Here is a 27,144-nt window from a genome sequence, read left to right as displayed (position 1 = left end):
TCTCTGGCTTTCAGATCCCCAGCTCTGCTGCTGAGCAGATGTCCTGCATCCTGGACTGAAGTGGTCCTCCTAGCTAAAACTGAAACTTTCTACCTTAGAAGTGTTGGAGACAGAACAGTAGAACAGTGTTTTTAAACAACATTTTTTTAAAAAAAATTTATTGCCTTAGTGATAGAGAATGTGGAATTAAATACAGACTTTCTTTTTTATAAAAGACAAAGAAGATTGTGGATTATAGTGAATTTTTCTGTTGTGTTGTCTAAACTAACAGGTTTTTGCAGACTGGTTTCACAAATTTTTTAAAAAAATCTAGAGCTGAGCACGCTTTGACTATGTAAACTGATTTCATAAACATGTCAATATTACATATTGAAGTTGTAATATTTGTTCTCTAAGTGTTTTTACATAGCTTAGTTTGTACCTATTTAAGTAATTTCGTAATAATAAAAATCATTTTAGAAATCACAGAAATTCCCTTCCCATTCATTGGGAAAGTTTTATTTCTCAGTTTACAAAGTGAGCAATATTTTGCATTCCTTTATACACATATATCAAAATCCACCCCAGATCTATGTTAAAAATAAAAAAAGAGTAGAGACATAAAATAATTGGTTTATTGGAAATGCTCTTTTGGAAATCATTTTTCAAAAAGATTGTATTTATGAGCAGGGGAGAGGCAGAAGCAGACTCCTCACTGAGCAGGGAGCCAGACCTGGGGCTTGATCCCAGGACACTGAGATCATGACCTGAGCAAAAGTCAGATACTTAACTGACTGAGCCCCCCTCCCCAGGAACCCCCCAAATCATTTCTCTCTTAAATGGCAGGCCCTTGGTTCACTTCACTACTTTATGATAGCTCTGACTTAGCGATCATAGGCTGAATTTAAACCAGAAAATGTAGATAGGAACCAACAATCATCAGCTTGATCCATTTAACCTAACAGTGAATCAGTTAAGTTCAAAATTATGCTCTGAGTATGGAATGCCGTCCTGTTGATGAGGTTTCAAGGCACTTGAATTAGGCAGAGAATGGTCTGCACAGAAAAAGTGAGCAGGTCCGGAAAGAACAGAACCAAGGTTTTTCTCATGGACTTGCTTCGTCAAAACTATTGTAGATAAAACTTTGTTGTCAACCAGACACTATAAATGTATGAAGCCTAACAGTCAAATTGGAATATAATAGTGGTGTGATTTTTTTTTAAAGTCTGTTAGATTAACAAATCTTCACTTTATTCCTTAATTCCGTCATCTGTCCCACAAACATTTATTAAGCATTGATTAGTGATGTGTATTTGGTAGTGTTGGTCCTAAAGGAATAAAGACCAACGTGATATGAATATTCGTTTCTGCTGTATTTCTGATCCCAATTTTCTGATGTTTCTGATGCTGTACTTCTGATCCCACGTTTTCAGATGTCCGTGTCCCCACTGTGTGACCCGGCTGCTAACTCCAGGAGACTGTAGGGTCTCCTAATTAGAGAATGATCTGGAGGTCATCAAGAAGGCAGAAGCTAAGCAGAACTGTATTTTTCCTCTCAAACTGCCTTTATTTTTAATTTTTAAAGGATCTTTCAACATGGTTAAATGGTAGATATTCTAAAACATGAATACATTTTCTCTGTTTTTTTCAGGCAAAATGAAAATGTGTTTATACTGGGCTTGCTAATCTGAATCATTCAAATGTAGTGCGTATTTTGGGGTAGACGTTGATCTCCACAGAAATATTTTTAACTTTTCTGTTTTTTCTTTTTTTCTTTCAACAGTTTTACCTAGCCACACATGTGGAAATCCGGGGGAAATCCTGAAAGGAGTTCTGCACGGAACAAGGTTCAACATCGGGGACAAGATCAGGTACAGCTGCCTCTCCGGCTACGTCTTGGAAGGCCACGCGGTTCTGACCTGCATTGTCAGCCCTGGGAATGGTGCTTCGTGGGACTTCCCGGCTCCCTTCTGCAGGGGTGAGTCCCAGATGACCAGATGGCGTTAGCAACCCAGAATCAATACATGGCTTTGATCCTGATGGTGAAGAAGTTCCCACTGAGTGAAAAGAGTCTCCCTCCCATTGGCTCTTGGCATGCAAGCTTATCCGTTCCTAGAAGTCATGTTCCACGTGACCTAAGTTTGACAAAGCCAATAACAAACTTAGATGATGTTCCTTAAATACCCACATTTTTCTTCCGTCTGTTTCTCAAGTTCATGGTCTTCTGCATAATGTTATCGTTTGCTGTTCCACCAGGCATTCTAGGATTTTCTATGCACATTTATGTACTTCTTGATTTGACGGTTCCTCTTTTATCTTTTTCCTCCTTGAAAATGACAAACACACCTTGATAATTAAAGGATCCCTTTTGAGGACTCTTTCAACTCTCTTAGACCTTTGAAACAAGGTGACTGTAAAAAATAACACTGTATCCAAGTGCTCAGCGACATGATTTGGGGCGAGGTTAGAATTTCTTTCCTGACACATCTTGTGATTTTTAGCCTTTTCCATAACATTATTTTACTGCTCCCATAACTTTAGGAGTGAGCTTACTGTAACTCTTAAGTTCTGAGTCCTCTGAGAAAAAACTCATCTTAGGGTTTCAAAAATAACAAGTGTGGCCAACCTTTATGACGGCCTTTACCGGGAGGCCAGAGAACGTGCAGAGCTGCTTTACTGGGATCGCTCCGATACTCACAGCAACCATGGCAATAATAACTCTAGACGCTCATTTAACAGATAAAGAAACACAATTTGTATTTTCTACATGTCCCAGACACAGGCAGTGGGGTTGAGGCTCACAGCCACGTCTGACTCCAGTCTGGGCTCAGAGCTGGGCACATCCCCAGCCTCAGCCTCCACACCTCGCAGGGCAAAGCCTTGTCACCCACGGGCTTCCCGTTCCGTCTGTGCTGCGTAATGGGTACTTTGCTAACTCCTTGCAGGATGGCTTATTGCTGCCCGTGCTACCGTCCTGTGCCAGGCCCCTGCTGGTGGCTAGTCCGGACTGGTAGCTTCCGTGGTTTCCTGTCTCACCTTCCCAAGCTGGTGTTCCACGGCAGATTCCTTTTGCAGCGGAGGAATCCGAAGTTAAGAAATGGGACTTGCCCGAGGCGTTCTAGCTCACAGTTGATGGAGTTCAGGCACAACGTGTTCCAGGAATTCCTCCACCTGGGAGAAATCCCATTGGGAATATTTTCTATTCCAAGCGTCTCTTTTTCCTCTGGAAATGCTTACCTCCGCTGCGTATTTCTAAAGTCCATCATCTCTCTCCCTCTTTTTCTCCTTTCCTTTACTGCTATTACCTATTTTCCATTTTGTCAAAAGGACAGTGTACTCAACACCCAGGCCTTGGTTCCATTGACATGTTGTTCTTCCCGATTCTCCTCAACTAACTGCTGACCTGCCACCAGGCCCTCCTAACTGCGGGCCGTCTTCCTGGTCCCACCATTGTTCCCTCTCAATAGGGAACCGTTGGGTAGTAGATGAGAAGTAACCGAACTGCTGGGTGGGAGGTAATAGAGCTCCGGGAAACACGGGCGCTCCCGCGGCTTCCTTCCCTGGTCCCCTGGGTGCCAGCCTTTCCCTTTTGAACCTCACTCATCTCTGTTCCCACTCCCTGGCCATCCTTCCCAGCACGCATGGCCCCTCGCCCCCTCTCTCCCGCAGCCAGACCCCTTCAGGGCCTCAGCAGGTCTGACGTGCCCAGTCTTCGTCGTGGCTACGCACGTGCCCCAGGACAGCCCTGGCTTGGCTGAACGGTGAATGTCGTCTGCCAGCGCTCCCGGACACAGGCGGACGCCTCTCTCCCCACGTGCAGTGTTCTGCCCGGGCTCCCGGACACTGGCTTTCCTCACAGCTACAGATGGCGGCGTCTCTTCTGCTCTGCATTCCTCACGCCCCGCTATGAGGCAGACGTCCCCATGCAAGGAAGCTTTACACCACAGAAATGGGCAGACCCGACCCACCGGTTATTGTTTTTTCCTCCCAAAGAATTCCTTCCCAGTGTACGACTCCATGCTTAATCGCAAACATTTGCTGTTTTTATCCTGTTACACAGTTTACCTGTTTATCTCCCGTGGGGTCATAAATCTTACTAATTTATCAAGTTGACACTAAAGTCCCAGTTTCTGTCATTTCTTACTTTGCAACCTCCTTTGAGCTTGCTTCAAAAACAAGTCCTCTGCCACAGCATGGATTTTTGTTACCATTTTATAGTTGAATATACTGTCTTAACATCGCTTCTTGAATTAGTCTCTAACCTCCCAGGAGATAGTACGGAGTCATACAGGCTTTGTGACTACACCCTGGATTTCCCTTACATTAAAATTTAGCCGGGTCTGTGGCTCTTTCCCCTTACCGCTATCCCTGATCCCCCCGGGACGTGATAGGGACGTAGAACTATGCTGAGTACCACATAAGGAGTCGTTACAAGCTTGAAAATGTAAGAAGTCAATATTAACAATCGCCCCTTCTTTCTTCCCAAGGAGTTTTCTTCTTAATTGAAGGGTCTTTATCAGTTACACAATTATAAACCTTATAAAGTCAAAGTTAATATAACTTTAAACCCATAATCATTCTTATTCTGTCACCAATTTATTAAATTCCAACTATATTAATATACTTTTGTCAAGATAAATATTTTTCCCTTTATTACAGATCATTACATTTATGCCTCTATTTTGCTTTTCCCAGTGCTTGGGCTAGTAGCAAATTCAAAAGGCATTAAATTAGATACAATTATTTTATGAAACAAATTTGAAAGCTGCAACAGTATGTCATCAAACTGGGTAACTGAATCACCAAGAGAAAAAAAAAACAAAAGACAATGACCTAATTCTTATAAACGTGTAGATGGCGTATCTAGGGAAGACATAAATGGATTTCAGTAAAGTGGGCTTAGATTATTTATAAAAATGAAATGAGTATATTTTCTGCTTCCCCAACCTTCCAGCTGTTTAGTTCCAGGAATCACTGGAGGATTCTTCTTGATGATGCTACTTAACCGTAACACCACTATATCCCGTTACAGTGTTTCTTGTGAGTGCCGAAAAATGTACATATTAACTCCCAGGGACAGCATTTAACCTGAACAATGACTCCTAAAGGTGTGTATCATTTCTAGAGTCGTGATACTCTTTAAAAAAAGATGGCAGAACCATGTATTCAATGAAATTAGTACATAACAGAAGAGGAGACCAGCCAGCTCTGCTTCCAATGGATTCCTCTAATTCCTATGACCTGCGTCAAAATGACGTCTTTCCAGGGTGAGAGTCTAGATTGCCTTCTTCTGGAGGCATCCTGTTTCAGTCTTCCCCATTTATCCTGGAGTTTTCAACTTAACATCTGTATCTTAATTTCAGTCCATTATTTCTTATGGCTCCTATGGTCTCTTCCAATCTTGCAAAGATTTGCTGTTCCTGCCTGTGCAAGTCTGGTGGGTTCTTAGCGCAGAAATACAAAGGAGGGAAAGAAGGAAGTAGATAGAATGAATAACAGATGCGCTGAGCTTCGAGTTTAAGTGTCCTCTTCATCTGCTTTATGCTTTCCTCATTATTATTATTGATTATTATTAAATCAAAAACACTTTAACATCAGAGGCCAGGATATATCACATATTCCTTTGGTCCCCAGGACACTGGAGGGTCATAGAGTATAAAATCCAAAAGAGAAGAGATTGTTCTTGAACGGAAACTGAACAGCAGGGTGTTGTCCCCAGATTTATGGCATGATCAAGAAGGTAGAAAGGAAATCGGTAAGGATCTGCATTTGGAAAATGCTCCTTCATGAGAAACCATTTATCTGATCCCAAACAACCCCATGAGCAAATGGTCCTCACCTCCCATCATCCCAGCATGGAGTGGGTGCGGCCCTCCTTCCTGCCTCTCCGAAGACGCTGCAACGCTCTGATTCTGGACCTCACTTTTCAAGTACAGTGTGATCTTACATCTGCTGCCTTATTCCGTGAGTACAGTCACATAGAGGCTAGGTAGATATAAGAGACATTTGGGGAACTTAGCTATGGCTGGGCATAGAAGAGATTAAGATAGCTTAAGTTTTGTTTTATGTTTTGCATAAATGACAGGGCAGTTGCAACAGGCGTGTGCTATTTGAAATAAGCCAGCTCCAAGAACACGCTAGTCCACTCCAGCCAAAGATGCATGCTCTTTCTTCGCTAAACATCACCTTTGATGTGCCTTGATGCTTTCAATGATGGAACACTTTGTATTTGCAGAGTGCTTTATAAAATAACTTTTAGCAGCTATTACAGAGCTGAGATCCCTGAAGTCATAGCTTTGGACATTATCAATTATAAGCGGTCTTAAATATCTTATTTTTGTCTATTCTGCATTTTACAAATTAGTCTGTATTAACATGTGCACAACTCCTATGAACTCCCATAGAAAGGCATCTAACAATGGCATTTATATAATTTCAATTTGCAAATATGCTGAAGACCATAAATTCATGAACCTGTTTGTATCTGCAGTCACCTTGAGATGTAGGCAGGGGAAACACAGTTATTCTTGTAATGAAAGAGAGGAGGTTTCAAATTGTGCTGACATAGGTTATAAATTTGGGGCTTGAACAATATAAGAAGACAGTTGATTATATCATCCTGCTTTTACTAAAATTTGTTTACTAAAAGTGGCATACACACATAATTTAAAAAATAGTAATAACTTACTACTTATTATAGTAAGTAATATAGTAACTAATATGGTTATTACTTACTATAATAATAACTACTATGAAAAGAAACACCCCATTGAAACTACCATTATGCCACAGATAGTTTGATAACATTTGACGGGTTTTTAAAAAAAATTTATTTTTTTATAAACATATAATGTATTTTTATCCCCAGGGGTACAGATCTGTGAATCACCAGGTTTACACACTTCACAGCACTCACCGTAGCACATACCCTCCCCAAGGTCCTTCACCCAGCCACCCTCTCCCTACCCCTCTCCGCCCGGCCCCCCTCAGTTTGTTTTGTGACATTAAGAGTCTCTTATGGTTTGTCTCCCTCCCAATCCCATCTTGTTTCATTTATTCTTTTCCTACCCCCCAACCCCCCCCATTGCATCACCACTTCCTCATATCAGGGAGATCATATGATAGTTGTCTTTCTCTGCTTGACTTATTTCGCTAAGCATGATATGCTCTAGTTCCATCCATGTTGTCGCAAATGGCAAGATTTCATTTCTTTTGATGGCTGCAGAGTATTCCATTGTGTATATATACCACATCTTCTTGATCCATTCATCTGTGGATGGACATCTAAGTTCTTTCCATAGTTTGGCTATTGTGGACGTTGCTGCTATAAACATTCGGGTGCACGTGCCCCTTTGGATCACTACATTTGTATCCTTAGGGTAAATACCCAGTAGTGCAATTGCTGGGTCATAGGGCAGTTCTATTTTCAACATTTTGAGGAACCTCCATGCTGTTTTCCAGAGTGGCTGCACCAGCTCGCATTCCCACCAACAGTGTAGGAAGGTTCCCCTTTCTCCGCATCCTCGCCAGCATCTGTCATTTCCTGACGTGTTGATTTTAGCCATTCTGACTGGTGTGAGGTGATATCTCATTGTGGTTTTGATTTGTATTTCCCTGATGCTGAGTGATGTGGAGCACTTTTTTCATATGCATTTGACTACTTTTTTATTATTATAACTGGTTATACCATTCTTTTTTATCAAATTTTTAATTGACATTTTGCTTTGAGTATTAAGATCTGTTATACTCATCTACATCTTGTTTGTCCTAATTTATTTTTAAGATTCTGTACATTTTCTTTTGTTTCTCCTAATTCAGATTTCTGCCTATTATCTTAAGAATTTAAATACACAGTATATCTTTTTTCCCCCCCAAATACACAGGCAAGGCTTTAGTGGGGCTACAGCTGAAGCTGAGGGAGGCCTGGCACAGCCAGAGAGCAGTGATGCTGTCTCTCCGAACAGAGCAGAGGCCCTGCTTGTACTGAGAACCTGCCCACTCTGGTTCACGGTGGAATAGTCTGTTAGGGTTCCCAGTCTACTTAGCGGTAGGAGGAAGCCGGAAAAGGGCTTCACCCTGATTGGCTGGAAGGGTTTCATCTTGATTGGTTGGTAGTGACAGGCAATGCCAGCCGCTCACTGGTGCTTTGTGAAACCGCGGTCCTCGGGCTGATATACCAGCCTGCATCCTGGAGCATCCTAGTCTGGCCTTGGGACGGCTGTCCGCCCCCAGTAGCGAGCCAGCAGAGCTTCACGTCCGGACTCTTCAACCCCACTAAGCCCTGTCTTGTCTTAGGATTTCTTCATGGTTGCCAAAATATGCTCCCAGAATTGATGTCTGAGGGCCAAAAATGCTAGAAACAAGGCCAGACCCCAAAACCAAAGGCCTAGGCGAGGCTTGATCAGGGACAGAGCTCAAGCTGAAAGGAAGCACGGCACTGGCAGAGAGCAGGTAGCTGGCCTCGCCCTTTCTGGTGGACCTTCTAATCCTTACCTCTTGTCTTATTCTCTCGGCAGTAGTAGAACTTTTGCAATATCACAGTTGTTCACATTTACATTTTATGTTATAATCATAATCAAGTCTTTCTTAATTTGTCTAAAGGCTGAAAAGCAATAAACAGTCATATTATTATAACTATGTAAATATTTTTCCACTGCCGAGCTAAGTATTATGCCTGTAATCACGTTGCCTCCTCTATAAGCCAATATCACGACCTCTGTGCCACTCAGAGTTCAGATGAGTTCTTTCTCAGCCTCATTATTCGTAATAATGCCATAATTACTTTTGTTTCACATTTGGACCAAGGCTGCTTTCTATACCTTACTTAGCTAATGTCCTGTTAGCAAGCTCCAACGCAAATGTTGTGTGCACATGTTTACCACCACATGAATGTTTCTGACTAGCAACTGGTTCTGATACAATTGATCATCTGGGGGCTTGTGTATCTGGGTTTCCGTGACTTGCCAGCCTTGTCTGCACGCACTTGGCAGCGGGAGGACAAAGCTGGAGTGAGTAGAGCAGGTCCCCGCATGTCCATCGTGTTGGTTAGACTCAGCCCTTGTGTTCACACCTAATCAGAAAGGAGGTGAGGAGTTGGATCTTCCTTGGTCAGGAGGAAGAAGAGACAGATTGGGTCAACGGCTGGCCTGGTTGCGCCACGACTGCCTTCCATTGGTCCTAAAATTTTGAATCATCTCTATTTTTCCCCTTGTGCATTAGTAAAACTTACGTGTTGTCAAAATAATACGGATGTCTCCTACTTTACATGTTTGAATTTTTACTAGGAGCAAACTCTGTTCTTCTTCCTGAAGGCCATAGACTTTCTGGTAAACCAGATTGCTTCACATTTCACAGACCATAGCTTTCTGTCCTTCCTGAAGTCTCTGGTTGCCACTGCTCCCAGGGATTGTACTTCCATTGCCCGGGGAAGGGCTCCTGCTCCCTGAGCTGTCCCTTAAGTGCTCTGCACTGGCTTCCCAGGCTGTTCCGTCGCCACCCCGCTCACGCTGCCCGCTCCTTCCTAAATCCAGCGTCTTCCTCTTTCATCGGTTCACCTCAAATGGCTTCTTAAGAACTGTTACTTCAGAGGCAAATCCTTTAAGCCTGAGCACGCGTGCAAGTGTTCATGTCTGCGTCCACATTGATGGACACTAGAGATGAGTATAAACTTATACATGGAGAACATCTCTTCCCAGAAGTGTTAAAGCATTCTTGGGTCATTTTAAGTGTATTAGTGTCTTCTGCTGAGGTATGATTTCTCTTTCTGCACACACATCCACACACGCACATGCACGCATGTGCACACGTGTAGGCAATTGGACTTTGAAGTTTGTAACTGAAGGGTTCGGTTCACGTTAAAGAAGTCATGTTTCCTAGGCATATGTCAAAAGAGAAAATGGAGAGGTTTTTAAGAAAGCAAACACATGTGAAAGATTTTTTTGAGGGAAGAAACTATATTTGTAATCTTCTTGGGTAGAAAGATAACACACTCGGTGTAGAAAAACGCCACAGACACACTGGTTCGAGATGAGCTAGGCTGGACCTCAGAGCTGCTTCTGGGTGTGATGTGGCTGTTTGGGGATGTGACGCTCATCACCTTTGCAGGGATTAAGGGGATGTGCAGCTGCCAAATGCCTAATAAAACCCAATTCCTCAGTGTTTAGAACAGTGTTTCCCCTAGAAATATGATGCAAGAATGAGCTGCCACACGTTATTAAAATTTCCCACTAATTACTTTGATGAAGTAAAAAAGAAACAGGTGAAATTAATTTTAATACATTTTCTTAACAAGACATAGCCCAAACATGAACTTCCCAACACATGATCAGCATAAACTATTAATGAAGTAGTTTGTGTTTTTTCCACACTCTTCTGGAAAACCTGGTGTGTATGTCACAGTTGCAACATGCCTCAGTGTGGAAGCCGTATTTCACATTCTCATCTGCCACATAGGCTGGTGACGGCTGTTTCCAAGGGCTCAGATTTCCTTTGCAGGCAGAGGAGTTTTAGTATTCTTTGTCCCTGGCACACCGATTGTCAACGCACGTGGAGTCGTGCTGCTGAGTGGGCTTCATTTTCACTTATGATGTAGATTCAGTATAGAGATGTAGGTTCATGATAAGGACTGATAAGAAAATGGGTCTGAAGTACACAAATCTGTGTCATGGTCTGATTGGAATTCTTCCCTTAACTCCGCAGCAAGTGCTGAAGCAGATTTGAGCTGAATGGTATCGGAAAGTAGAGTCTATTTTTAAAATTAGTTTAGGTAAGAGATAAGAGGGAGCTAGCTCTTGATTGATCCGAAAAGGTTTCTCAAAAGGAACCTCATTTCAGATGCCGTCTGACTTGGAGCAAATGACACTGGGTCTAATGAATGAAGATTATGGAAAACTTTGAAGAAGGTGCAGATTAGCTGGCGGTGTAAGCAAAGAATTGGAAACAGCTTTGTGCATGTAGGACCGAAAAGTCTGAACCAGTGGGGGTGAGGGGGTGCCTGGGTGGCCCAGTAGTAGCGGAAGCATCTGCCTTCAGCTCAGGTCATGGTCTCCGGGTCCTGGGATCGAGCCCCATGTCCCGTTCCTTGCTCTGCTAGGAGTCTCCTTCTCCTTCTGCCCCTCCCCCCATTCATTTTCTCCCTCTCTCTCTCTCAAATAAATAAAATCTCAAAAGTATGAATGAATAAAAGGAAGACTTTCTGGGGAGGGGAAAAGCTAGATTTAATTCTGGGGTCTAGCTTTCCCATTTGTAAACTGTTACATACGCTACAGTCAGATGCTCACACAGCCAGAAACCAACACAGGTGATGTCTGGACCCAGTGGCTTAGCACCAGAGGCCACATACCCAATCTTTACACAATGTTATAAAGAGAAAAAGCAAATATTTTGAAAAGATGCTATTCTCAGTATTCGTATGAGAATTATGGGACATGGCCTAGGCTAGGCACCTTGCAAAGTCCTCAGCACTAAAGAAGGTGAAGGAAGCAGAGTAGGGTTTCAGGGGCGAGGCTGCTACCTGGGAGCAAGTTGTGTTTACGCCAGCCCTGTGCGGTAGCTTTGCTCAAACCCCTTCCCTCTCTCTGCCCTGAACGTCCTTCTCTGTGTAAAAGCGCCTATTCCATACATCTGGTGTAGAGAGGAAGTGGGATAATCCAGGTAAAGTGCTTAGCAAAGAAGCTGACATAGTAAAGTTCTATAAATTTTTAAATTTATAAATATGAATCTATAAATTTATGAAATTCTATAAACTATTATAAGTACTCCTATCCCTTCTGCCTTCAGTCTTAAACGCAGCATCAGATTCTGGAATTAACTGAATGAAGCCCAATGACAAACGATCTGAAAGTAAATTCACGTAAAGTGCGGGACTTCTGTGGTGGCAGCCCTCAGAAGGTCTTCGTGCATCACTGATAATGTACGGCACAAAAAAAGAAAGAACTGTCAGGCTGATTTAAGGAGAGAAATTGAATGGAGGGGAGGCTCAGACGGAGGAGAGATGAAGGGCCTACTAGGGGGTTTGTCCACGGAGGAACAGGTCATTCATCCTATGGGTCGCTACTGAAATGCATTGGCAAGGGGCGCCTGGGTGGCTGGGATGGTTGGGGCATCTGCCTTTGGTTCGGGTCATGATCTCCAGATCGTGGGCTGAGCCCCGTGTAGGGTTCTCAGCTCAGTGGGAACTCGGCTTCTCCCTCGCCCTCTGCCTCTCCCTTTGCTTGTAGGCTCATCTCTCTCTCTAAAGGTTTAAAAATAGAAAGGCATTGGTAAGACACAAATCACATAGACAACACACACATGAATATCCAAACGCATATGCATCGCGTGACAGGGTAGAGTTAGCGATGTTCCAGATGTAGATTCTTTCTAGAGTTTTTTTCTCGTAAGGGAATCCTCAATCAAACTCAAAGTATCTGAATAGCAAGTAGAGCAGCATTCATTTTCAGGAGATGGACATTTCAGTTTGGTTACTTAAAATGTAAGGTTTTAAGAAAACTTTGTGATACGGATGGTAAAATCTCTAGCTGCAACCAGTATATACTTGCATTTAATGCATATATATATATTATATATATATATAATATATATATATTATATATATATATAAAATAGATAATGCGAGCAGTATATACTTACATATAATGCCTTACGTATATACTTGCATTTAATTTTCTCAGCAACTGTTCAAGTTCCAAGTGTCCGTAGGGCCTTTTTCTTACAGAGTCTCGGGCACCAAGGTGTGAAGTGACTTTTCTGAGGTCACCGAGTAGCAGGAGCAAGAGGCAGGATCTGAACCTGGGCGTCTCATGCCCTTTGTCCTCGCGGTGCTCTGCCAGTGCCCTTCTAATTTACAAGAAAAATAAACGTCTTTAAAAGAATCTTAAGGGGGCACCTGGGTGGCTCAGTGGGTTAAAGCCTCTGCCTTCGGCTCAGGTCATGATCTCAGGGTCCTGGGATCGAGTCCCGCATCGGGCTTTCTAATCAGCGTGGAGCCTGCTTCTTCCTCTCTCTCTGCCTGCCTCTCTGCCTACTTGTGATTTCTGTCTGTCAAATAAATAAATTAAAAAAAAAAAAAAAAACTTAAAAAAAAAAAAAAGAATCTTAAGTTTTCGTTTGGAAATAAACACTTTGAGTTTGAATTCAACCTTCTCTTCTTGAGAACGCGGTGCTTGAGCCCTGCCTGAAAAGCCTGGGGAGGGGCAGGGGGAACACGGCTTCTATGGAGATGTGCTGTCGGAATCAGCAGGTGACTCAGTTTCCCCCTGGAGAGACGAAAGTGCGGGAGAGTGTTCACTGTCCTCCTGCCCCTCACCCGCCCCTGCGTGCAGCACTGCGGGAAGTCTCCAGCCCCGCAGGCCTTTCAGAGGTTGTGGGCCCAGAAAGGAGCAAAACAAAGGCAGTCGGAGGCCAGGAGGGGAAAGTGGTGCTGGGTCTTTTGTGTCTTTTGTGGAGGTGCAAAGGGTTGAAGCCACGCAGTCCTCAGAATGTCCCCTGGAAGTGACTAGCAGGGTTGCAAATGAAAACCTTTGTGCAAGCTTAGCTCAAGAGAACCTTAAGCCTGTAGAGGGCTGTTTGGCTATAAGGCCTTTCTCCTATTTTATTGTAAAGGCTAAATATGATTGGTGAAAGCTGTTTCTTTGCAGAGTAAATCAATCTTGGAGAGAACAAAGCAGACAGTGGTCTGTTTTCTCAGTCTGATGGCCTTCCTGCTCTGGGAAAGGTTTTCTTTGGATTAAGCTGGTACAAACCTCTTTTCTTCTCTCTTCCTTGCAACTTTAGGGCCTTTACCGAACCTCACCCTTTGCCTGTTGTCCCAGGAACCCCCCACCTTGGCCAGAGAGGCAAGACGGAGCAGATGGGGCCCGGTAGTGTGTTCGGTGTGGCGCCAAGCGGGAGGCGCTCTGGCTCCAAGTAGAGTCCCCTTGGGAGGCAGTTGGGGCAAGATACAAAAATATTTGAGAGGTCGTTGGCCAATGATTGTCCCTTCTTTATTTTCTATTTCCAGCCAGTGGAATCTTTTAAGGTAACTGTGAAATGCTCAAGAGGGAAAGCCCTGGGGAAGGAGAGACGGCATGGCCAACCATTTTATTTAGAGCAACTCTCCGTGGCAGGTGTCATATTCGGAACTTTATATCCACTAATCTATATTGTCCTAAATTTTGAAGTTAAGATCCATAGTTTGTGATGAGGAACTGAATTCCCTGACATGCAAGGAATCTTCTCCAAGGCTACAAGGACGGTTGGTGCTGTAGCTGGTTCTCTCTTCATGCCTTTTACACTTCCTGCCGACTGCTGCCTCCTTCCTGGGGAAAGTTGAAGGGGAGGTTGTTTGCTTTTGTTTTGTTGAGTAGCATGATCTGTCAACTATTACAAATAATAGCAAATGCGTGAGTATCGGAAGCTGAGCTTCCATAAAGTCTAACCTTGTTTCTGTCTGAACACATGCATTTAAGATAAATATTCACCTAAATGTGTCAAAACACATTGCCAGTATTATGTGATGGTTTTAAAGCATACCGGATATGACAGCTGTTAGGGTTTTTTTTTTTTTTTAATTTTTTTATTAAAGAGATGACTGATTTTATCCATTTGGGGTGGTTGCATTTTTTCTTCAAAGAATGGATGATCGTTAGTGAGCCAGGATGCCATAAAGTGAAGAACCAGGAACCGGTTTCAGGAGCACCTTCGATTCAACAGACTCAGTAATGTACGCCTGTGGTCCGTGGGGCGCTGTCTCGGGCTGCAGATTGCTTTAATTGATAAGCCTCCCATAACGTGACTGGAAATAACAATATGTCACTTGCCAGTGCTTTATGAAATGTCACTCAAGGTTTTTTAATGGCAGACATTCCATGGCTGGTGATGGGGCGCGAGAGAGGCTCGGAAGAGGTAGCTGGAGAGGCGGAGAAGGGAGAGAAGTCATGCTTCTTATGGGAGCTATAAATTCTGTGACATTTAAAACACAGCTGTGTTTTTATCCGTTATGTTACCGAAATAACATCAAATGCATCTTAAATGATCTGTCATGTCAGGACCACACATTACAAAGTAAGATTGAGTGTGACAATCTTCATATAAGAAACCTGGCTCTAAATTAAGTTTGAATGGCTTTGGACAGTTTTGTTTTAAGTAGTTTTCTTGCATACTGTGCAATAAACAAGTCTAAGTCTTACTAAAATAGAGGGGGGAAGAGGTATCAAAAATATATGTCAACGTAAGATTATAGTAAATTTGGTTCATGTGTTTTTCATTTCAGTCTGCTACACGCTTTCTGCTAAATGCCTTTTTTTTTTTTTTAAGATTTTATTTATTTATTTGACAGGCAGAGATCACAAGTAGGCAGAGAGGCAGGCAGAGAGAGAGGAGAAAGCAGGCTCCCCGCTGAGCAGGAAGCCTGACGTGGGGCTCGATCCCAAGAGGGGCTCAATCCCAGGACCCTGGGATCATGACCTGAGCCGAAAGCAGCGGCCTTAACCCACTGAACCACCCAGGCGCCCCCTAAGTGCTTTTTTTTAAAAATAACATTATCTCATTAAATACTGTCTTGTAACAACTCTAAATTATAATCACAGGTGTCTATGAGCCAATTATTTTTCAATTTTGTGGGTTAATTTATAGTATTTTTCTGTGATTTTATACCAGGCTTCCATATTCAGTCATAGAGCCGAGCATAACTAGTGCTCATATAAATACCGCACCCCACCCCCCCGCCCCCGGTCAATGCTGTTGACTGGGACAGGTAGTAACGGGCGTGCTGAGTGGGAAGGACTTGATCGCTGGAGATCCTGCTTTGTCACATACGAGCTGGGACATCTCGGACAAGCTCTTTGCTTGTAAAGCCTCTGGTTCTGAATCTGTCGCATTAGGCTAATACTTTGACTCTCATGGAACTGGTAAGGATTCCATAAGATGCTCAAAGTGCACCACATGAATAATTGCTGTGGTTACTGTAAACTTTAGCATGGAAGAGCTGAGATGCAGAGAGAGAACAGAGACCACAGGAGACCAGCTCAAGCTCTGAGAAGCTCGGATTTTGAAATCATAGAGCATATGACTTTTTTTTTTCTTTTGCAAGATTAGTGTTATAAACTTTTAAGTTTTAATTGATAGCATTTTATTCTCAATATCCTCAAAATTATACAAATTGTTATTTCTCTCCCCATAATTGAACATAATGAGTGTTTCCAATGTTTGCTGCAGCACATAATGCTATAATTAATGTCTCTGTACATATAGCTTTGCTTTTGTTCTATTTAATCCATTCCTAAGGACAGAGTTCTAAGAATGCTATTTATGCCGTGCACACTTGCTCAACAAAATTCCATGCCGCAAGGAGTTTCTCCACAATTACTCTCAGTTTCGATGCTAATATTCACTTTTAATTTGCTGAGAATTTAGTAGCATCAAAATGATGTCCCAAAGTTGCTTTAATTGTCTTTTGATTTCCAGTAGAACATGCCTGTTTACTATTTGTATTCAGTCATTCATTCTTTAATGAAACTCTTAGTTATCAAGGACCTATGAGTGTTCAGATACACTCCTGTCAGGTCAGTAAACTCTTCCTATCAAGGGTCAGGTAGTAAATATTTTATGTCTTTCAAGCCATATCGTCTCTCTATCAGCTACCATAGTCAGTCATTGTAGAGACACGTTTCCATAGGTACTACCTAAACAAATAGGCATGGCCATGTTCCAATAAAGTTTTATATATAAAACATGAGGACAAATGTGGTCCACAAGCTGTAGTTTGCGTCCATTCGTTTCTGAAGCTGTGACTACAAAATGAACAAAAGAAGAAAAATCCCAGCTGCCATGGAAATACTGTTTTTCATTGGGGATTGATTACATAGATACATAAAGAGATGAGTTAAAACGAATATGTCACATATCTAATAGTAATAAGTGACATTTGACTCAGAGCTGCAGTGACCAGCTGCTTGTTTGGTCCAGGGCTGTCCCAGTTTTGGCACCTAAAGTCCTATATCCTGAGAAACCTCTGTCTTTGGCAAAACCGACCTCACTTGGACCCCTTGTGGAGGTTAAGAGAGTAAACCCTACAGGAATATCAAGAGCGTGGTCCAGATCAAGGAAGCAGCCAGGTCTTTGGTCCGGAGACTAGCACACACAGCGAGAGAACGAGGAATGACGGCAGCCAGTATGGCCGAAGCAGACTGGACAATGGTGTGCTGGACAAGGAGGTCAAAGAAGTGGTCCAACACGTGGACACTAGTTTCTATTGTGAACAGTATGAAAGGGCATTAGAGTGTTTTGAGAATTAACATCATCTGCCTTAGAATTTAAGAGGATTACTTGGCTGCTTTGTTGAGAAGAGAATCTGGTGGGGAGGACAAAATCAGAGAAGGTGTTAGGAAGCCATCTCAATATTCAGATTGAGAGATGTTATTTTGAGAGGTGATGGCAAGGTGGTAGGCATACTGCGAGATCCAGCTGGACTGAGAACATAGTTTGAAGAAAGGGCCAATAGGGTTCTTCAGCACTGCACTCCTGGAATGTGAAAGAAACAGAAGAGCCAGGGGTGATGCCAAGACCTTTTTACGGAGCCACTGGAACAGTGGAGTTGCTATCTGTTGAAGTGGAGACGTCGGTGAAATTTCAGATTTGGAAAGGGAAGGATCAGGAGTGTGACTTGGGTGTGAGTCTGGAAGACTGTTTAGACATCCGTGGGGATGCATCATGTAGGTAGTTGGTTACACGGCACTGAATTCAGGAGAGAGATCTGGAATTGACAGATCTGGGAAAAGACCAGTTGAAGGACTGTCCGCATAGAGATGGAGCTGAAACCCATGCAGCTGGGCCTGGATGAGACCCGTAAGGGATGGATGCAGTCTGGGAAGAACATGGTCTAGCGATGGAAACTCGGGCATTGTGCTAAGGATTGGAGGGTGGCATGAAACACAAGTGGGGCTGAGTGTAAATGGCCAGTAAGGTCAGAGCAAGCCTGAGAAGAGTAGTTCCTAAGACTCCTAGTGAATAAATGTGTGTACACATTGTACCAGTGCCATTTTTATTGTAGCATATATGGAAGATATAATCACTGGTTGAAAATGAGAGAAGGGATCACTCTACAGTTTTTGAAAACTTCTGTGAATTTGTAATTATTTCAAAGTTTAAAAGAAAGTTTTAAAAGTCTAGTGGAAAAGCAGAAGCATTTCAAGGAAGAGGAAATGGATGACTGTCCAGTGTTGCTGAGGGCTTATGTGACATGAGAACTGACTGTAGATTTATTTGTTGCTCCTTGAGCAGCTGCAGTGAGCCAGGAAGGACAAAATCATGAGTCAAGTGGGTTCAAGAGAGGATGAGAAAAAAATTAAAGATTTCAATTATAGACACTTTTTTTTTGAAATGTGTGCCTGGGAAAGGGACTTTTTTTTTTTTTTTTTTTTTCAAATTAAGACTAGAGGTGTGTGTGTAATCTGGAGGGAGATGTGGACTCAAGGTGTAGTTTCTTTAAGAAAACTGGGGTAAGTTATAAAATGTTTTATGCTGAGGACAATTCTCTAAAGAAAAGGATCATATTGAGAGAGGAGAGAGTGGTGAAGCTTGGGCTTAGGAGCTTGATCGGGGACGGAAGCAAGAACACACACACATGTTAACACTGGGGGGAACCTTTCTGGTGTGTACAGGGTGCATATTTTATGAGCACAAGTACGAGGAGGGGATCAAATGGGGTATCCATAGATTATAACATTTCTTTAGATTGTATTTTATTTTTAGTGAACAGAACACTGAAATCACTACATAAGGATAAGAATATGGTGGGGCATGTTGGCAAGCAAAGAATGAAGGGACTATGAAATGGCCATCCCCCAAAAGGAAGACTCGAAACTGATGGAAATGAAGGAAGAATGCCATCTCAAAAGCCAGTGTGGATTTGGTCATCGATTTAAAGTTAGACCCATCTGCATATTTCTGGTTTTGCTTTTTCTCCAGCCATATCTAACTACACGGGAATAAATGTGGATTTGGCCCAAGTTTGAACCTAAGGTATTGACAATGGACCTCAGCAAGGACAAGGGAAAAAGAGTTAAATAATGGCTGGAAATCTAAGGATGGCAAGAGGAGACACAAGGACATGAAGGAATGAGTGGAAAGTGGCAAGATCAGTGAACTCTGAGGTCCAGGGAAGCCACAGAGTCATTGAAGACCAGGTGTCCAGGAAAATGGGGGTCTGATTACAGGACATTGCAGCTCTGGAATGCAGCTCTGGAAAATGCAGCTCTGGAAAACCATGAGGTGTCATGGTGAAAAGATGGAAGGCTGGGTTTGGGACAAAAGGGTGGCTTGGAGCTGGGGTTGGAGAAGAGGTAGTGAGTGACGTGAGAAGCCAGTCTTCGAAGGACAATCCAGCATGGATACGGAAATCAAGAATAAGACCAAGCATGGAGCTGGACAGAGTGGCCGTGTGCCAGAGATAGGCATATCCAAAGAGGAATGAGGATGCCTTGGGAATTTTGCAGGCGACTAAAGGATGAAGGTGTTCGATTCTGGGGACCAGAGTCTCAAAGCTGGGGCACTACAGGGAGGAAAAAATAAACTATCTGGAAATAGGAATGAGATGTACATAGGTGGAGACATTATCCAGTGCCAGAGCCAGCAGTACCTGGCCGTGGCAGCAAACGCTGGCCATGTGGGAAGTGTTGAGGGGATGTACCACCTCAGAAGACATCTGGGTTTCCTCTACAGAAATAGGAACTGCCTCAGAAGGGATAAGATGTAGGAACATTTACTGATAGTTGACCTTGAGTTTCACAGGACCTAGGGGAAGAGTCAAGAGCTTGGGAAGGGTAGGAGGTCAAACCCATGAGATGCATAGGTCTTTGAGGGATTGTGGGGCTGTGGGGTGACCAGGAGACCACTACTTCTTCCGGTGACCATATACAAACATAAAGGATTTATTTTATTTATTTTTTAATAATTTGTTTTATTTTATTTTTAAAGATTTTATTTATTTATTTGATAGATCACAGGCAGAGATAGAGGAGGAAGCAGGCTCCCCGCTGAGCAGAGAGCCCCATGTGGGACTCAATCCCAGGACCCTGGGATCATGACCTGAGCTGAAGGCAGACGCTTTAACCCACTGAGCTCCCCGGCCGCCACAACATAAAGGATTTAAAAGGATAATGTCTTAATGGTCTCAGATACAACATAAGTGGTGGTACCTATGAGAACATTACAAGTACATTTGGGGCCGCCCTTCGTTCCAGGCCCTAGAGCAGCAGAAGTCTGGGAAAGTAGTTGCTCCCCGACCTTCAGCTCTTTGTGACTCTCTCCCTCGGGACCAGCCCTTCCTTTTGGGGAAAGCAGCACGTGGACTTGGGAAATGCAGTCTTACCCAAAGCAGCATATCTTTTAAAACTTACGAGAAAATGCTCAAAAATAATTTAATGAACTGTGGTTGACTGATTGCTGTCTGCCAAGTGGGAGGATCTAGTCATGGCTATTTTTATGGGGAAGACAGTTTTCGCCTCCATTTTTCTCGCACTTTACAGCTAATAATGCATTTAACCCTCACGTCAGCCTGTGAATCAGTGAGTATCTGTGGAGAGAGCATCATCCTCTCTGTTTACAGGTACATAAACTGAGGCAGAGAGAAGGGAAGACCTTGTTACACCAAAGCCAGTGGGAAAACTCCGTTCAGACCCGGACCCCCTGACTTCAGGGTTGTGACGGGCACTGGGGTTTACACAGCCTTAGGCAGAGGACGCTAGAGGATATCTCCTAATATTAGAAACTGAACACTAGGTGTGCGCTTATGTGTGTATTCCTTTTTTTCCTCTCCTGGATAATTGTCCATACAATTTTAAAATTGTCCAGAGACTGCCCATCCAGTGTATACCCTGCGTTTTGCCCTTTGTAACTCAGGAATTTATTTAAACCATCGCACAAATGTTTGGTAAAATCAGCCATGAGCCTGTGGTTCAGAGACAGCGTACTTTAATGATGTATCGTTGTTAAACTTTCAGGTGGTTTCTATTTTTCTTTATGATAAATATGGTAAGGCATGTCTCTAAATAATGTTTTATTCTGTATTTTGAATTATGCCCTTAAGATATATTCCTAGCAACATTTATACCCAGGCAAGGCATATAATACTTTTAGAGTTTAGAATGAAACTTTGTGGAAGTTTGGAAATTCCTCAAGGGAAAGAGTGCGCTCTGATTTTTGCTTACAGTCAGAATTATTTTTGCCACTTCCAGAAATCACTAGATTCAAACACATCTTTTATTAAAAACCTTATCTTCTTCTTGGATTAAGTTGATGGCATTCAGACTCCTTCGAGCTGTAGAAGCTTCTTTTCAAGTGAAAGATTTTTGTGAACCCTCAATATAGGAAAGTGATTTAAGGAAATAATTACTCTGATTGAAATTTGTCATGGGCGTCAAAGCCCACTTTGCCGGACTCTGTTTTGCTGCTCGTAATCTTTATGTGGACGTCCTAAGAGCACAATTTGTAAACTAATGAAGTGGCTCAGCGTTAATGCGCCTTATTTTCTTGAAAAAAAAAAAAAAAAATTTGTAGTATATCCCTTTTGACAGTCAGGCATGTACCTGGCACTTTAGAACCTGCCTTCATTTTCATGGACATTTAATCCATTTAACGGACTAAAAAACAAGAAAGAAAGAAAATAAAGAGAGGTGGGACACCGTGGGAATATAAATACCATTTACTATGTCAGATTTCCCAGTTGTCAGCTTCTAGATCAATCCCTCTGGTACAGCAAAATTAATATTAAAGTAAAATTTTGATGTATTTTATTCATATTAATATCCATGGAGCTTAGCTTATACCAATATCACTATATTATTTAAATATCGACTAGAATAATTTAGTTTATTTTAACAGTTACTTATCTGTTTTAATACATTTTCCTTTGTGTGGGTGATTTCGGAGCGTCCACCAGGTGGCTAGCTGTGGGCCTCCGATGAATTTCTCCGGGTTTCAGGAAGCTTGCTCCCAGTCTCCTCAATGTTTGGCTTTGATTTATTTGCTTTCTCTGCCTGCCTTGACTTTATCTCTTCTTGAGATAAATTCTTCTTGAAATTTCTCCGCTGCTCGGCTGAGTATAAAATGAGCATTCCTGGTCTTGTGCTTTAGCGACTTGCTGAAAACAAACAAAGCCAAGCAAACGTGCCGACCAAACCCCGCATGAATTGCTGCAGTGATAAAACTTTCTTGGCAATTAATTTTTGTCTGAAATACCTCTGCTTGGAGGCTGGCTTCTTGTGGTTTTTGAGACAGTTGTTCAAACTTTATACTTGAAAAAGCCCCCCATATCTCTAACTAAGCCCACTTTCTACTGCTGGTTCTAGAAATGGGGTCTTAGGATGCCACACGTAGCCCCAGAAATACAAGTTGTTGGGGTCCCCTCCAGTAACTGGATCCTGCGCCGTGTAACTGCCGCCGCTCGGAGAAGGCTGGCCTCCTTGCCCGGCGACAGGGCGTGGAGAGAGCTCACGAGTTTCAGGCTGCCTTCTAGAACCAGGTAAACCAGTCCAAAGATAAGCCCATATAGCTTATGGGCCAATGCTTTGCACTTAGCCAAGTGCTAACAAGTAAGCCAGAGCAGGGAGAGGAGACGGGAGTGACCAGAAGTGGGTGCTGGTTTACCTTCAGGAGTCGGAGAACGGGGCCCAGGAGGGGGACACCTGTCTCAGGCAGGGGCAAGGGGAGCAAAGACTCTGGGTTAGAAGCATGGCTCCGCCCCAGGAGGCCGCCTCGCTAGAACAGAGTGAAGCAAAGGCAAGGGACAGAGGGGCACCGGCAGGTGGGGTGGGCACGGGAATCGGATCACATACCACGTAGATTTGATTCCGAGTGGTCACGGGAGTGTGATGGTTTTGAGCAGGTAATGTTAAGGTGAAAGTTAGATTTTAAAAGAATCCATCTGGCTGGTTTGGGTGGAACAGATGACTGAGAAAGGGTGGCGGCTAGAAGAGGGGTTGGTACCGAGGACCGCTGCGTGTGCGCGTGTGAGTGTGTCTGTGTCCACGTGCGTAAGTGTGTAAATGGTGATGAGAGATGATTCCAAAAGTCGGTGGCTCTAAGTTTTTTTGTGTGTGACTAGTGATCTCTCCTTTTGAGAGATCAAAGATCTCTCAAAGATCAATTATATTTGAAAAATATAATTTGTCATATAAAAGAAGTAAGGTACCTATGTCACACACATACTGTCCATCAAAATACTAACCCTAAGGTTGAAGATACATGAAAACAAGGACAATAAATCTACTATACTGCTATTGATTATTTTGGTTTTTCTAGAGATAAAATAGTTTAGTTTAGAGAATTATTCCTAATTAAGTTTACATTCTTAGGTTATTCTTTGTGAGAAAAATTTATGTGAGAAAAATCTATGTGATATGTATCAAAATGAGACCATTTTCAAATACTATTGTACCCACACTAATTCTTCTAGATTATTATATGTAAGCAGACTATTTAAGGCGAAGGCCGTGTATGTTTCCCCTGTATTTTAATGCCTTCAAGTAAGCCACGTACTGATCGGTTTTTAATTTTGACTCACGGAAAGAACACTCCATAGCATTTTAATGGCTTTGATTTGTCCTATTTAATTTTTCCTGTTCTATATAGTACCACTGAAAAGACCTGAAAAGAGCACTAATTACATTCATCTAAGTAAATGGTTCTCAGTGAGGGACGATTTTGTCCCGCAAAGAACATTTGGCAATGTCTGCAGACAGTTTTGGTCAGCACAACTGGGGATGTTTCTGGCACTTCAAGGGCAGAGACTAGGATGCTTACGGGTGTGCCACAATGCGTGGGGCATCGTGTCTGGACAAAGAATGATGTGGCCCAGCGTATCCACAGTGGCGAGGTGGAGAAGCCATGACCGTGTCCTCTCTCAGTGAGAATTTAAAAATGGCGAGGGCTTTCACGGGAGATAGCTTTCATGGTCCCATGCAGGGCTCTCCTCCTAGAGCCGTCTTCATTCCTGGATCCTTCCCGAGGGGATGCCTGGAGAGGCATTATGCGCCAATATTCCTGCAGTGGTGGCTATCTCAGATTTTCAGATGTTTCCCTCGGAAACTGGTCGTGTCATTAAACACCAGGACAGGGATGTGTGATGCCGTGTCTCCGCGCGTTTCTTGGAGCCGTTCCATGGAGAGTGTCTCTGAGACTCCGGACCCACCAGGCTGCCGCTCTGCGATGCTCTCCCGCTACGGATCACAACAAAACGCAGTCCACAAGGAGGTCCTGAGCTACAGTCGAGTCCGTCCTGAGGCCGTAAGACAGGCTGAGGTGACTCACTGTCCTAGCACAGTGGAAAGATCACAGATCAATGACTGCCTCCCCCTCAGGCTTCATGAAGACAACAGCCGTTTCTCTAGGAAAGTCCAATTTCCTTTCATGTAATTTTGGGGCACTTTTTAGTAATAGATAGTAGGAAACAAAAGTAAATGTAATATGATACAAGCTTTTGAGATTTAGTTTGAGACTTTGAGGAACATAGAGAGATTTATTGTGAGGAATGTGCTGATGCCACTGCGGAGACTGTGTCTAGCGGGAGTTGCGGGAGAGCCCAGTGGGGGTACGTTCCAGCCAGAATCCAAGCCGGAAGGCAGGAGACGTGGATGTGTCAGCTCCTGGACGTGCTGGCAGAGGGCCTCTTCTCCCGTCCTCAGCCTTTTGTGCTTCAGATCTTTAAGGGATGGGGTGAGGCCCACACGGCACAGACCCATCTGCTTTACTGTACCTGCAAATTCAGATGGTCAAGTCTTCTGGAAGCTCTCCTACACATCTCCCTGGAGCAACGCCCCGCTGAGTACCCGGGCTCCTGTGGCCCAAACAAGTCGAACATCAAATTCACCGTCACTCACACCTAGACTTTTTTGGCCCATGTCCCATGAGCACAGACTCTGGGGTCCAGACTCAGCAACCAATTTAATTGGGAGGTGATTCAGGAAGCAGGGACAGGTAATAAATAGGAAGTGAGGCCGGGAAGTGATTATTTTTTATTTTTGTAAAGATTTATTTAGAGCATGAGTGCACGAGTGGGCAGTGGGGCAAAGGGAGAAGGAAAGAGAGAATCCTAAGCAGACACCCCGCCCCCTGCCACCACGAGCACAGAGCCTGACTCCAGCTGATGGCATGACCCTGAGATCAGGTCATGACCTGAGTGGAAACCAAGAAGGATTGACTGACGGAGCCACCCTGGTGTCCCTGGAAAGTGCTGTTAAAGTGTTGCTGCACAGACACCTCAATACTGGCCAATTTGTTTTGCTCTGATGTAAAGCAGAACTTGTGTTTGTAATGATTTGCAATAATGTTTATACTGATTCATTTTAATGCCACGCAGTTGATCTTACTGATACTTCATGACTTTTTTAACATTTTCCAGCTGTGTGTTTTTCACAAACAGCCAGAATCTTTCTTTTGACAAACGCAAGATAGGAATAGCAACAATAATTTTTCTCAGACGTATTGAAAAGATGCAATAAATGCTCCAGATAAAGGAAAGGACTGAATATGGAAAATCAAGAGGGCACCTAAAGTGTATTCAATATGTGTAAGACCCCAAGTTGAGTAACTTGCCTGAGACACGAACAGCCTGTGCGTCATCGCTCAGGTCTGTCATCAGATTGCCCGACAGCTTCACGTCAGTGCACTTACCCATATGCAGGAGCAAAGGATGGTGTCAGTTTTACCTTAGATATTTCCCTTTTTTAAAAAATGTACTTTAAAACTAAGTATTCACCATTGTTTTAATTTTTTTTGAAGATTTTATTTATTTATTTGACAGAGAGAGATCACAAGTAGGCAGAGAGACAGGCAGAGAGAGAGAGGAGGAAGCAGACTCCCCGCTGAGCAGAGAGCCCGATGCGGGACTCGATCCCAGGACCCTGGGATCATGACCTGAGCCGAAGGCAGAGGCTTAACCCACTGAGCCACCCAGGCGCCCCCATTGTTTTAATGTTAGTGTCTGATAACGAGAGGCTGAACTTTGTCTGTGTTTAGGATTTCTTCCCGACATTCATTCTTACTAAAATTGCCATCTACAATCTTTTTTTAATCAGTTGTTCTTAAAAATGTGAGTCGAGTAAGTATAAATGACACCCTTTGTTATGTTGTAAATATTTTTCATCATCTTGTTTTTTATTTTGAATTTTATTTTTTAGATTTATTTTGAAAACAATTTATTTATATAGGTAGGTTCATTTATAGTAATGTTTCTTTTGTTTTAATAGCATAATTTGTTTAGTTAATACATTATTTGATAATACAGTGTATTCTGCTCTTTTACCTATTATTTTATACTCTAAACATTTTAATTTTTCTATGTATTTTCTATGAGGCTGTTCTAAATGATTTTTCAAATTTCTCTTTTCCTAGTCACTTTGTTAATACACTTTTCTCCCACCACTGATGATGGTCATTTTATCATATCCCGAATCCTCCTGTGTATTTGGGTCCTCATAACAGGCTGCATTAAGAGAGAGGCTCCCATTTCTACTTAACAAAGCCTTTATCATTAAGTGATATGTTAGAAGAAGGCAATTTAATATCTCTTGCAGCTGTACTGCAAGTTCACAATTAATATGATTTCCAAAATTAATGAATTAAAATTAAATTTTCTAAGGCCAAATATACTTTGGAAGATGGTTACTCAGTTGTTTTATCTGTACATCATTCTACTGATAGATTTTTATAAATCTAATAATAAAACTATTTCTTTTTATGTTCGATATGTTACTCTTCCTTAAATGCTTTTATGTGTACAGATGAGTAAAATGTTAGTTTAGAAAAAAAATTGTTACAAAAAGAGGAAAGAAAATAAAGAACTAAAATATTCTGTTGGAGAAACATTTGAGGTGCCATTGCAATTGCTTTTAAATATTCCTCCACACACAGATAAACATACACAAATAGGTTTCTACCATACTCTGTAGTAAAGAGAGCTTTCTGTGGTTTAAGTTTTTAGTCAGTGAGTGTCATGAAATATTTTTTGTTTTATGTGCTTAATTCTGAACTCGCCAAGATTTCTATCCGATAATCTACACAGAATTTTGTAACAGTTCATGGGAAGTGCCGCATTAAGAAATCCTAACATCCTACGTGTATTTAGGCTGACGTGATTTTAACGGTCGTACATTTTAAGCTATCCTGCGGGCATTAAAATGTCTATCAGAG

General features: G+C 42.6%; 1 protein-coding gene across 1 annotated transcript in view; it reads left to right on the top strand.

Moving 5' to 3' along the window:
* CSMD1 (CUB and Sushi multiple domains 1) overlaps positions 1 to 27,144 on the top strand; it is a 1,942,714-nt gene that overhangs the window by 925,279 nt on the left and 990,291 nt on the right. Inside the window, exon 4 of the mRNA XM_059384481.1 lies at positions 1,763 to 1,957. Coding sequence (XP_059240464.1) covers positions 1,763 to 1,957 — 195 coding nt within the window. The remainder of the gene's footprint in view (positions 1 to 1,762; positions 1,958 to 27,144) is intronic.

Source organism: Mustela nigripes, chromosome 18, assembly GCF_022355385.1.
Source record: "Mustela nigripes isolate SB6536 chromosome 18, MUSNIG.SB6536, whole genome shotgun sequence".
Lineage (NCBI taxonomy): Eukaryota > Metazoa > Chordata > Mammalia > Carnivora > Mustelidae > Mustela > Mustela nigripes.
Note: the sequence above shows the minus strand (reverse complement) of the source record. Positions and strands in the feature narration are given on the sequence as shown.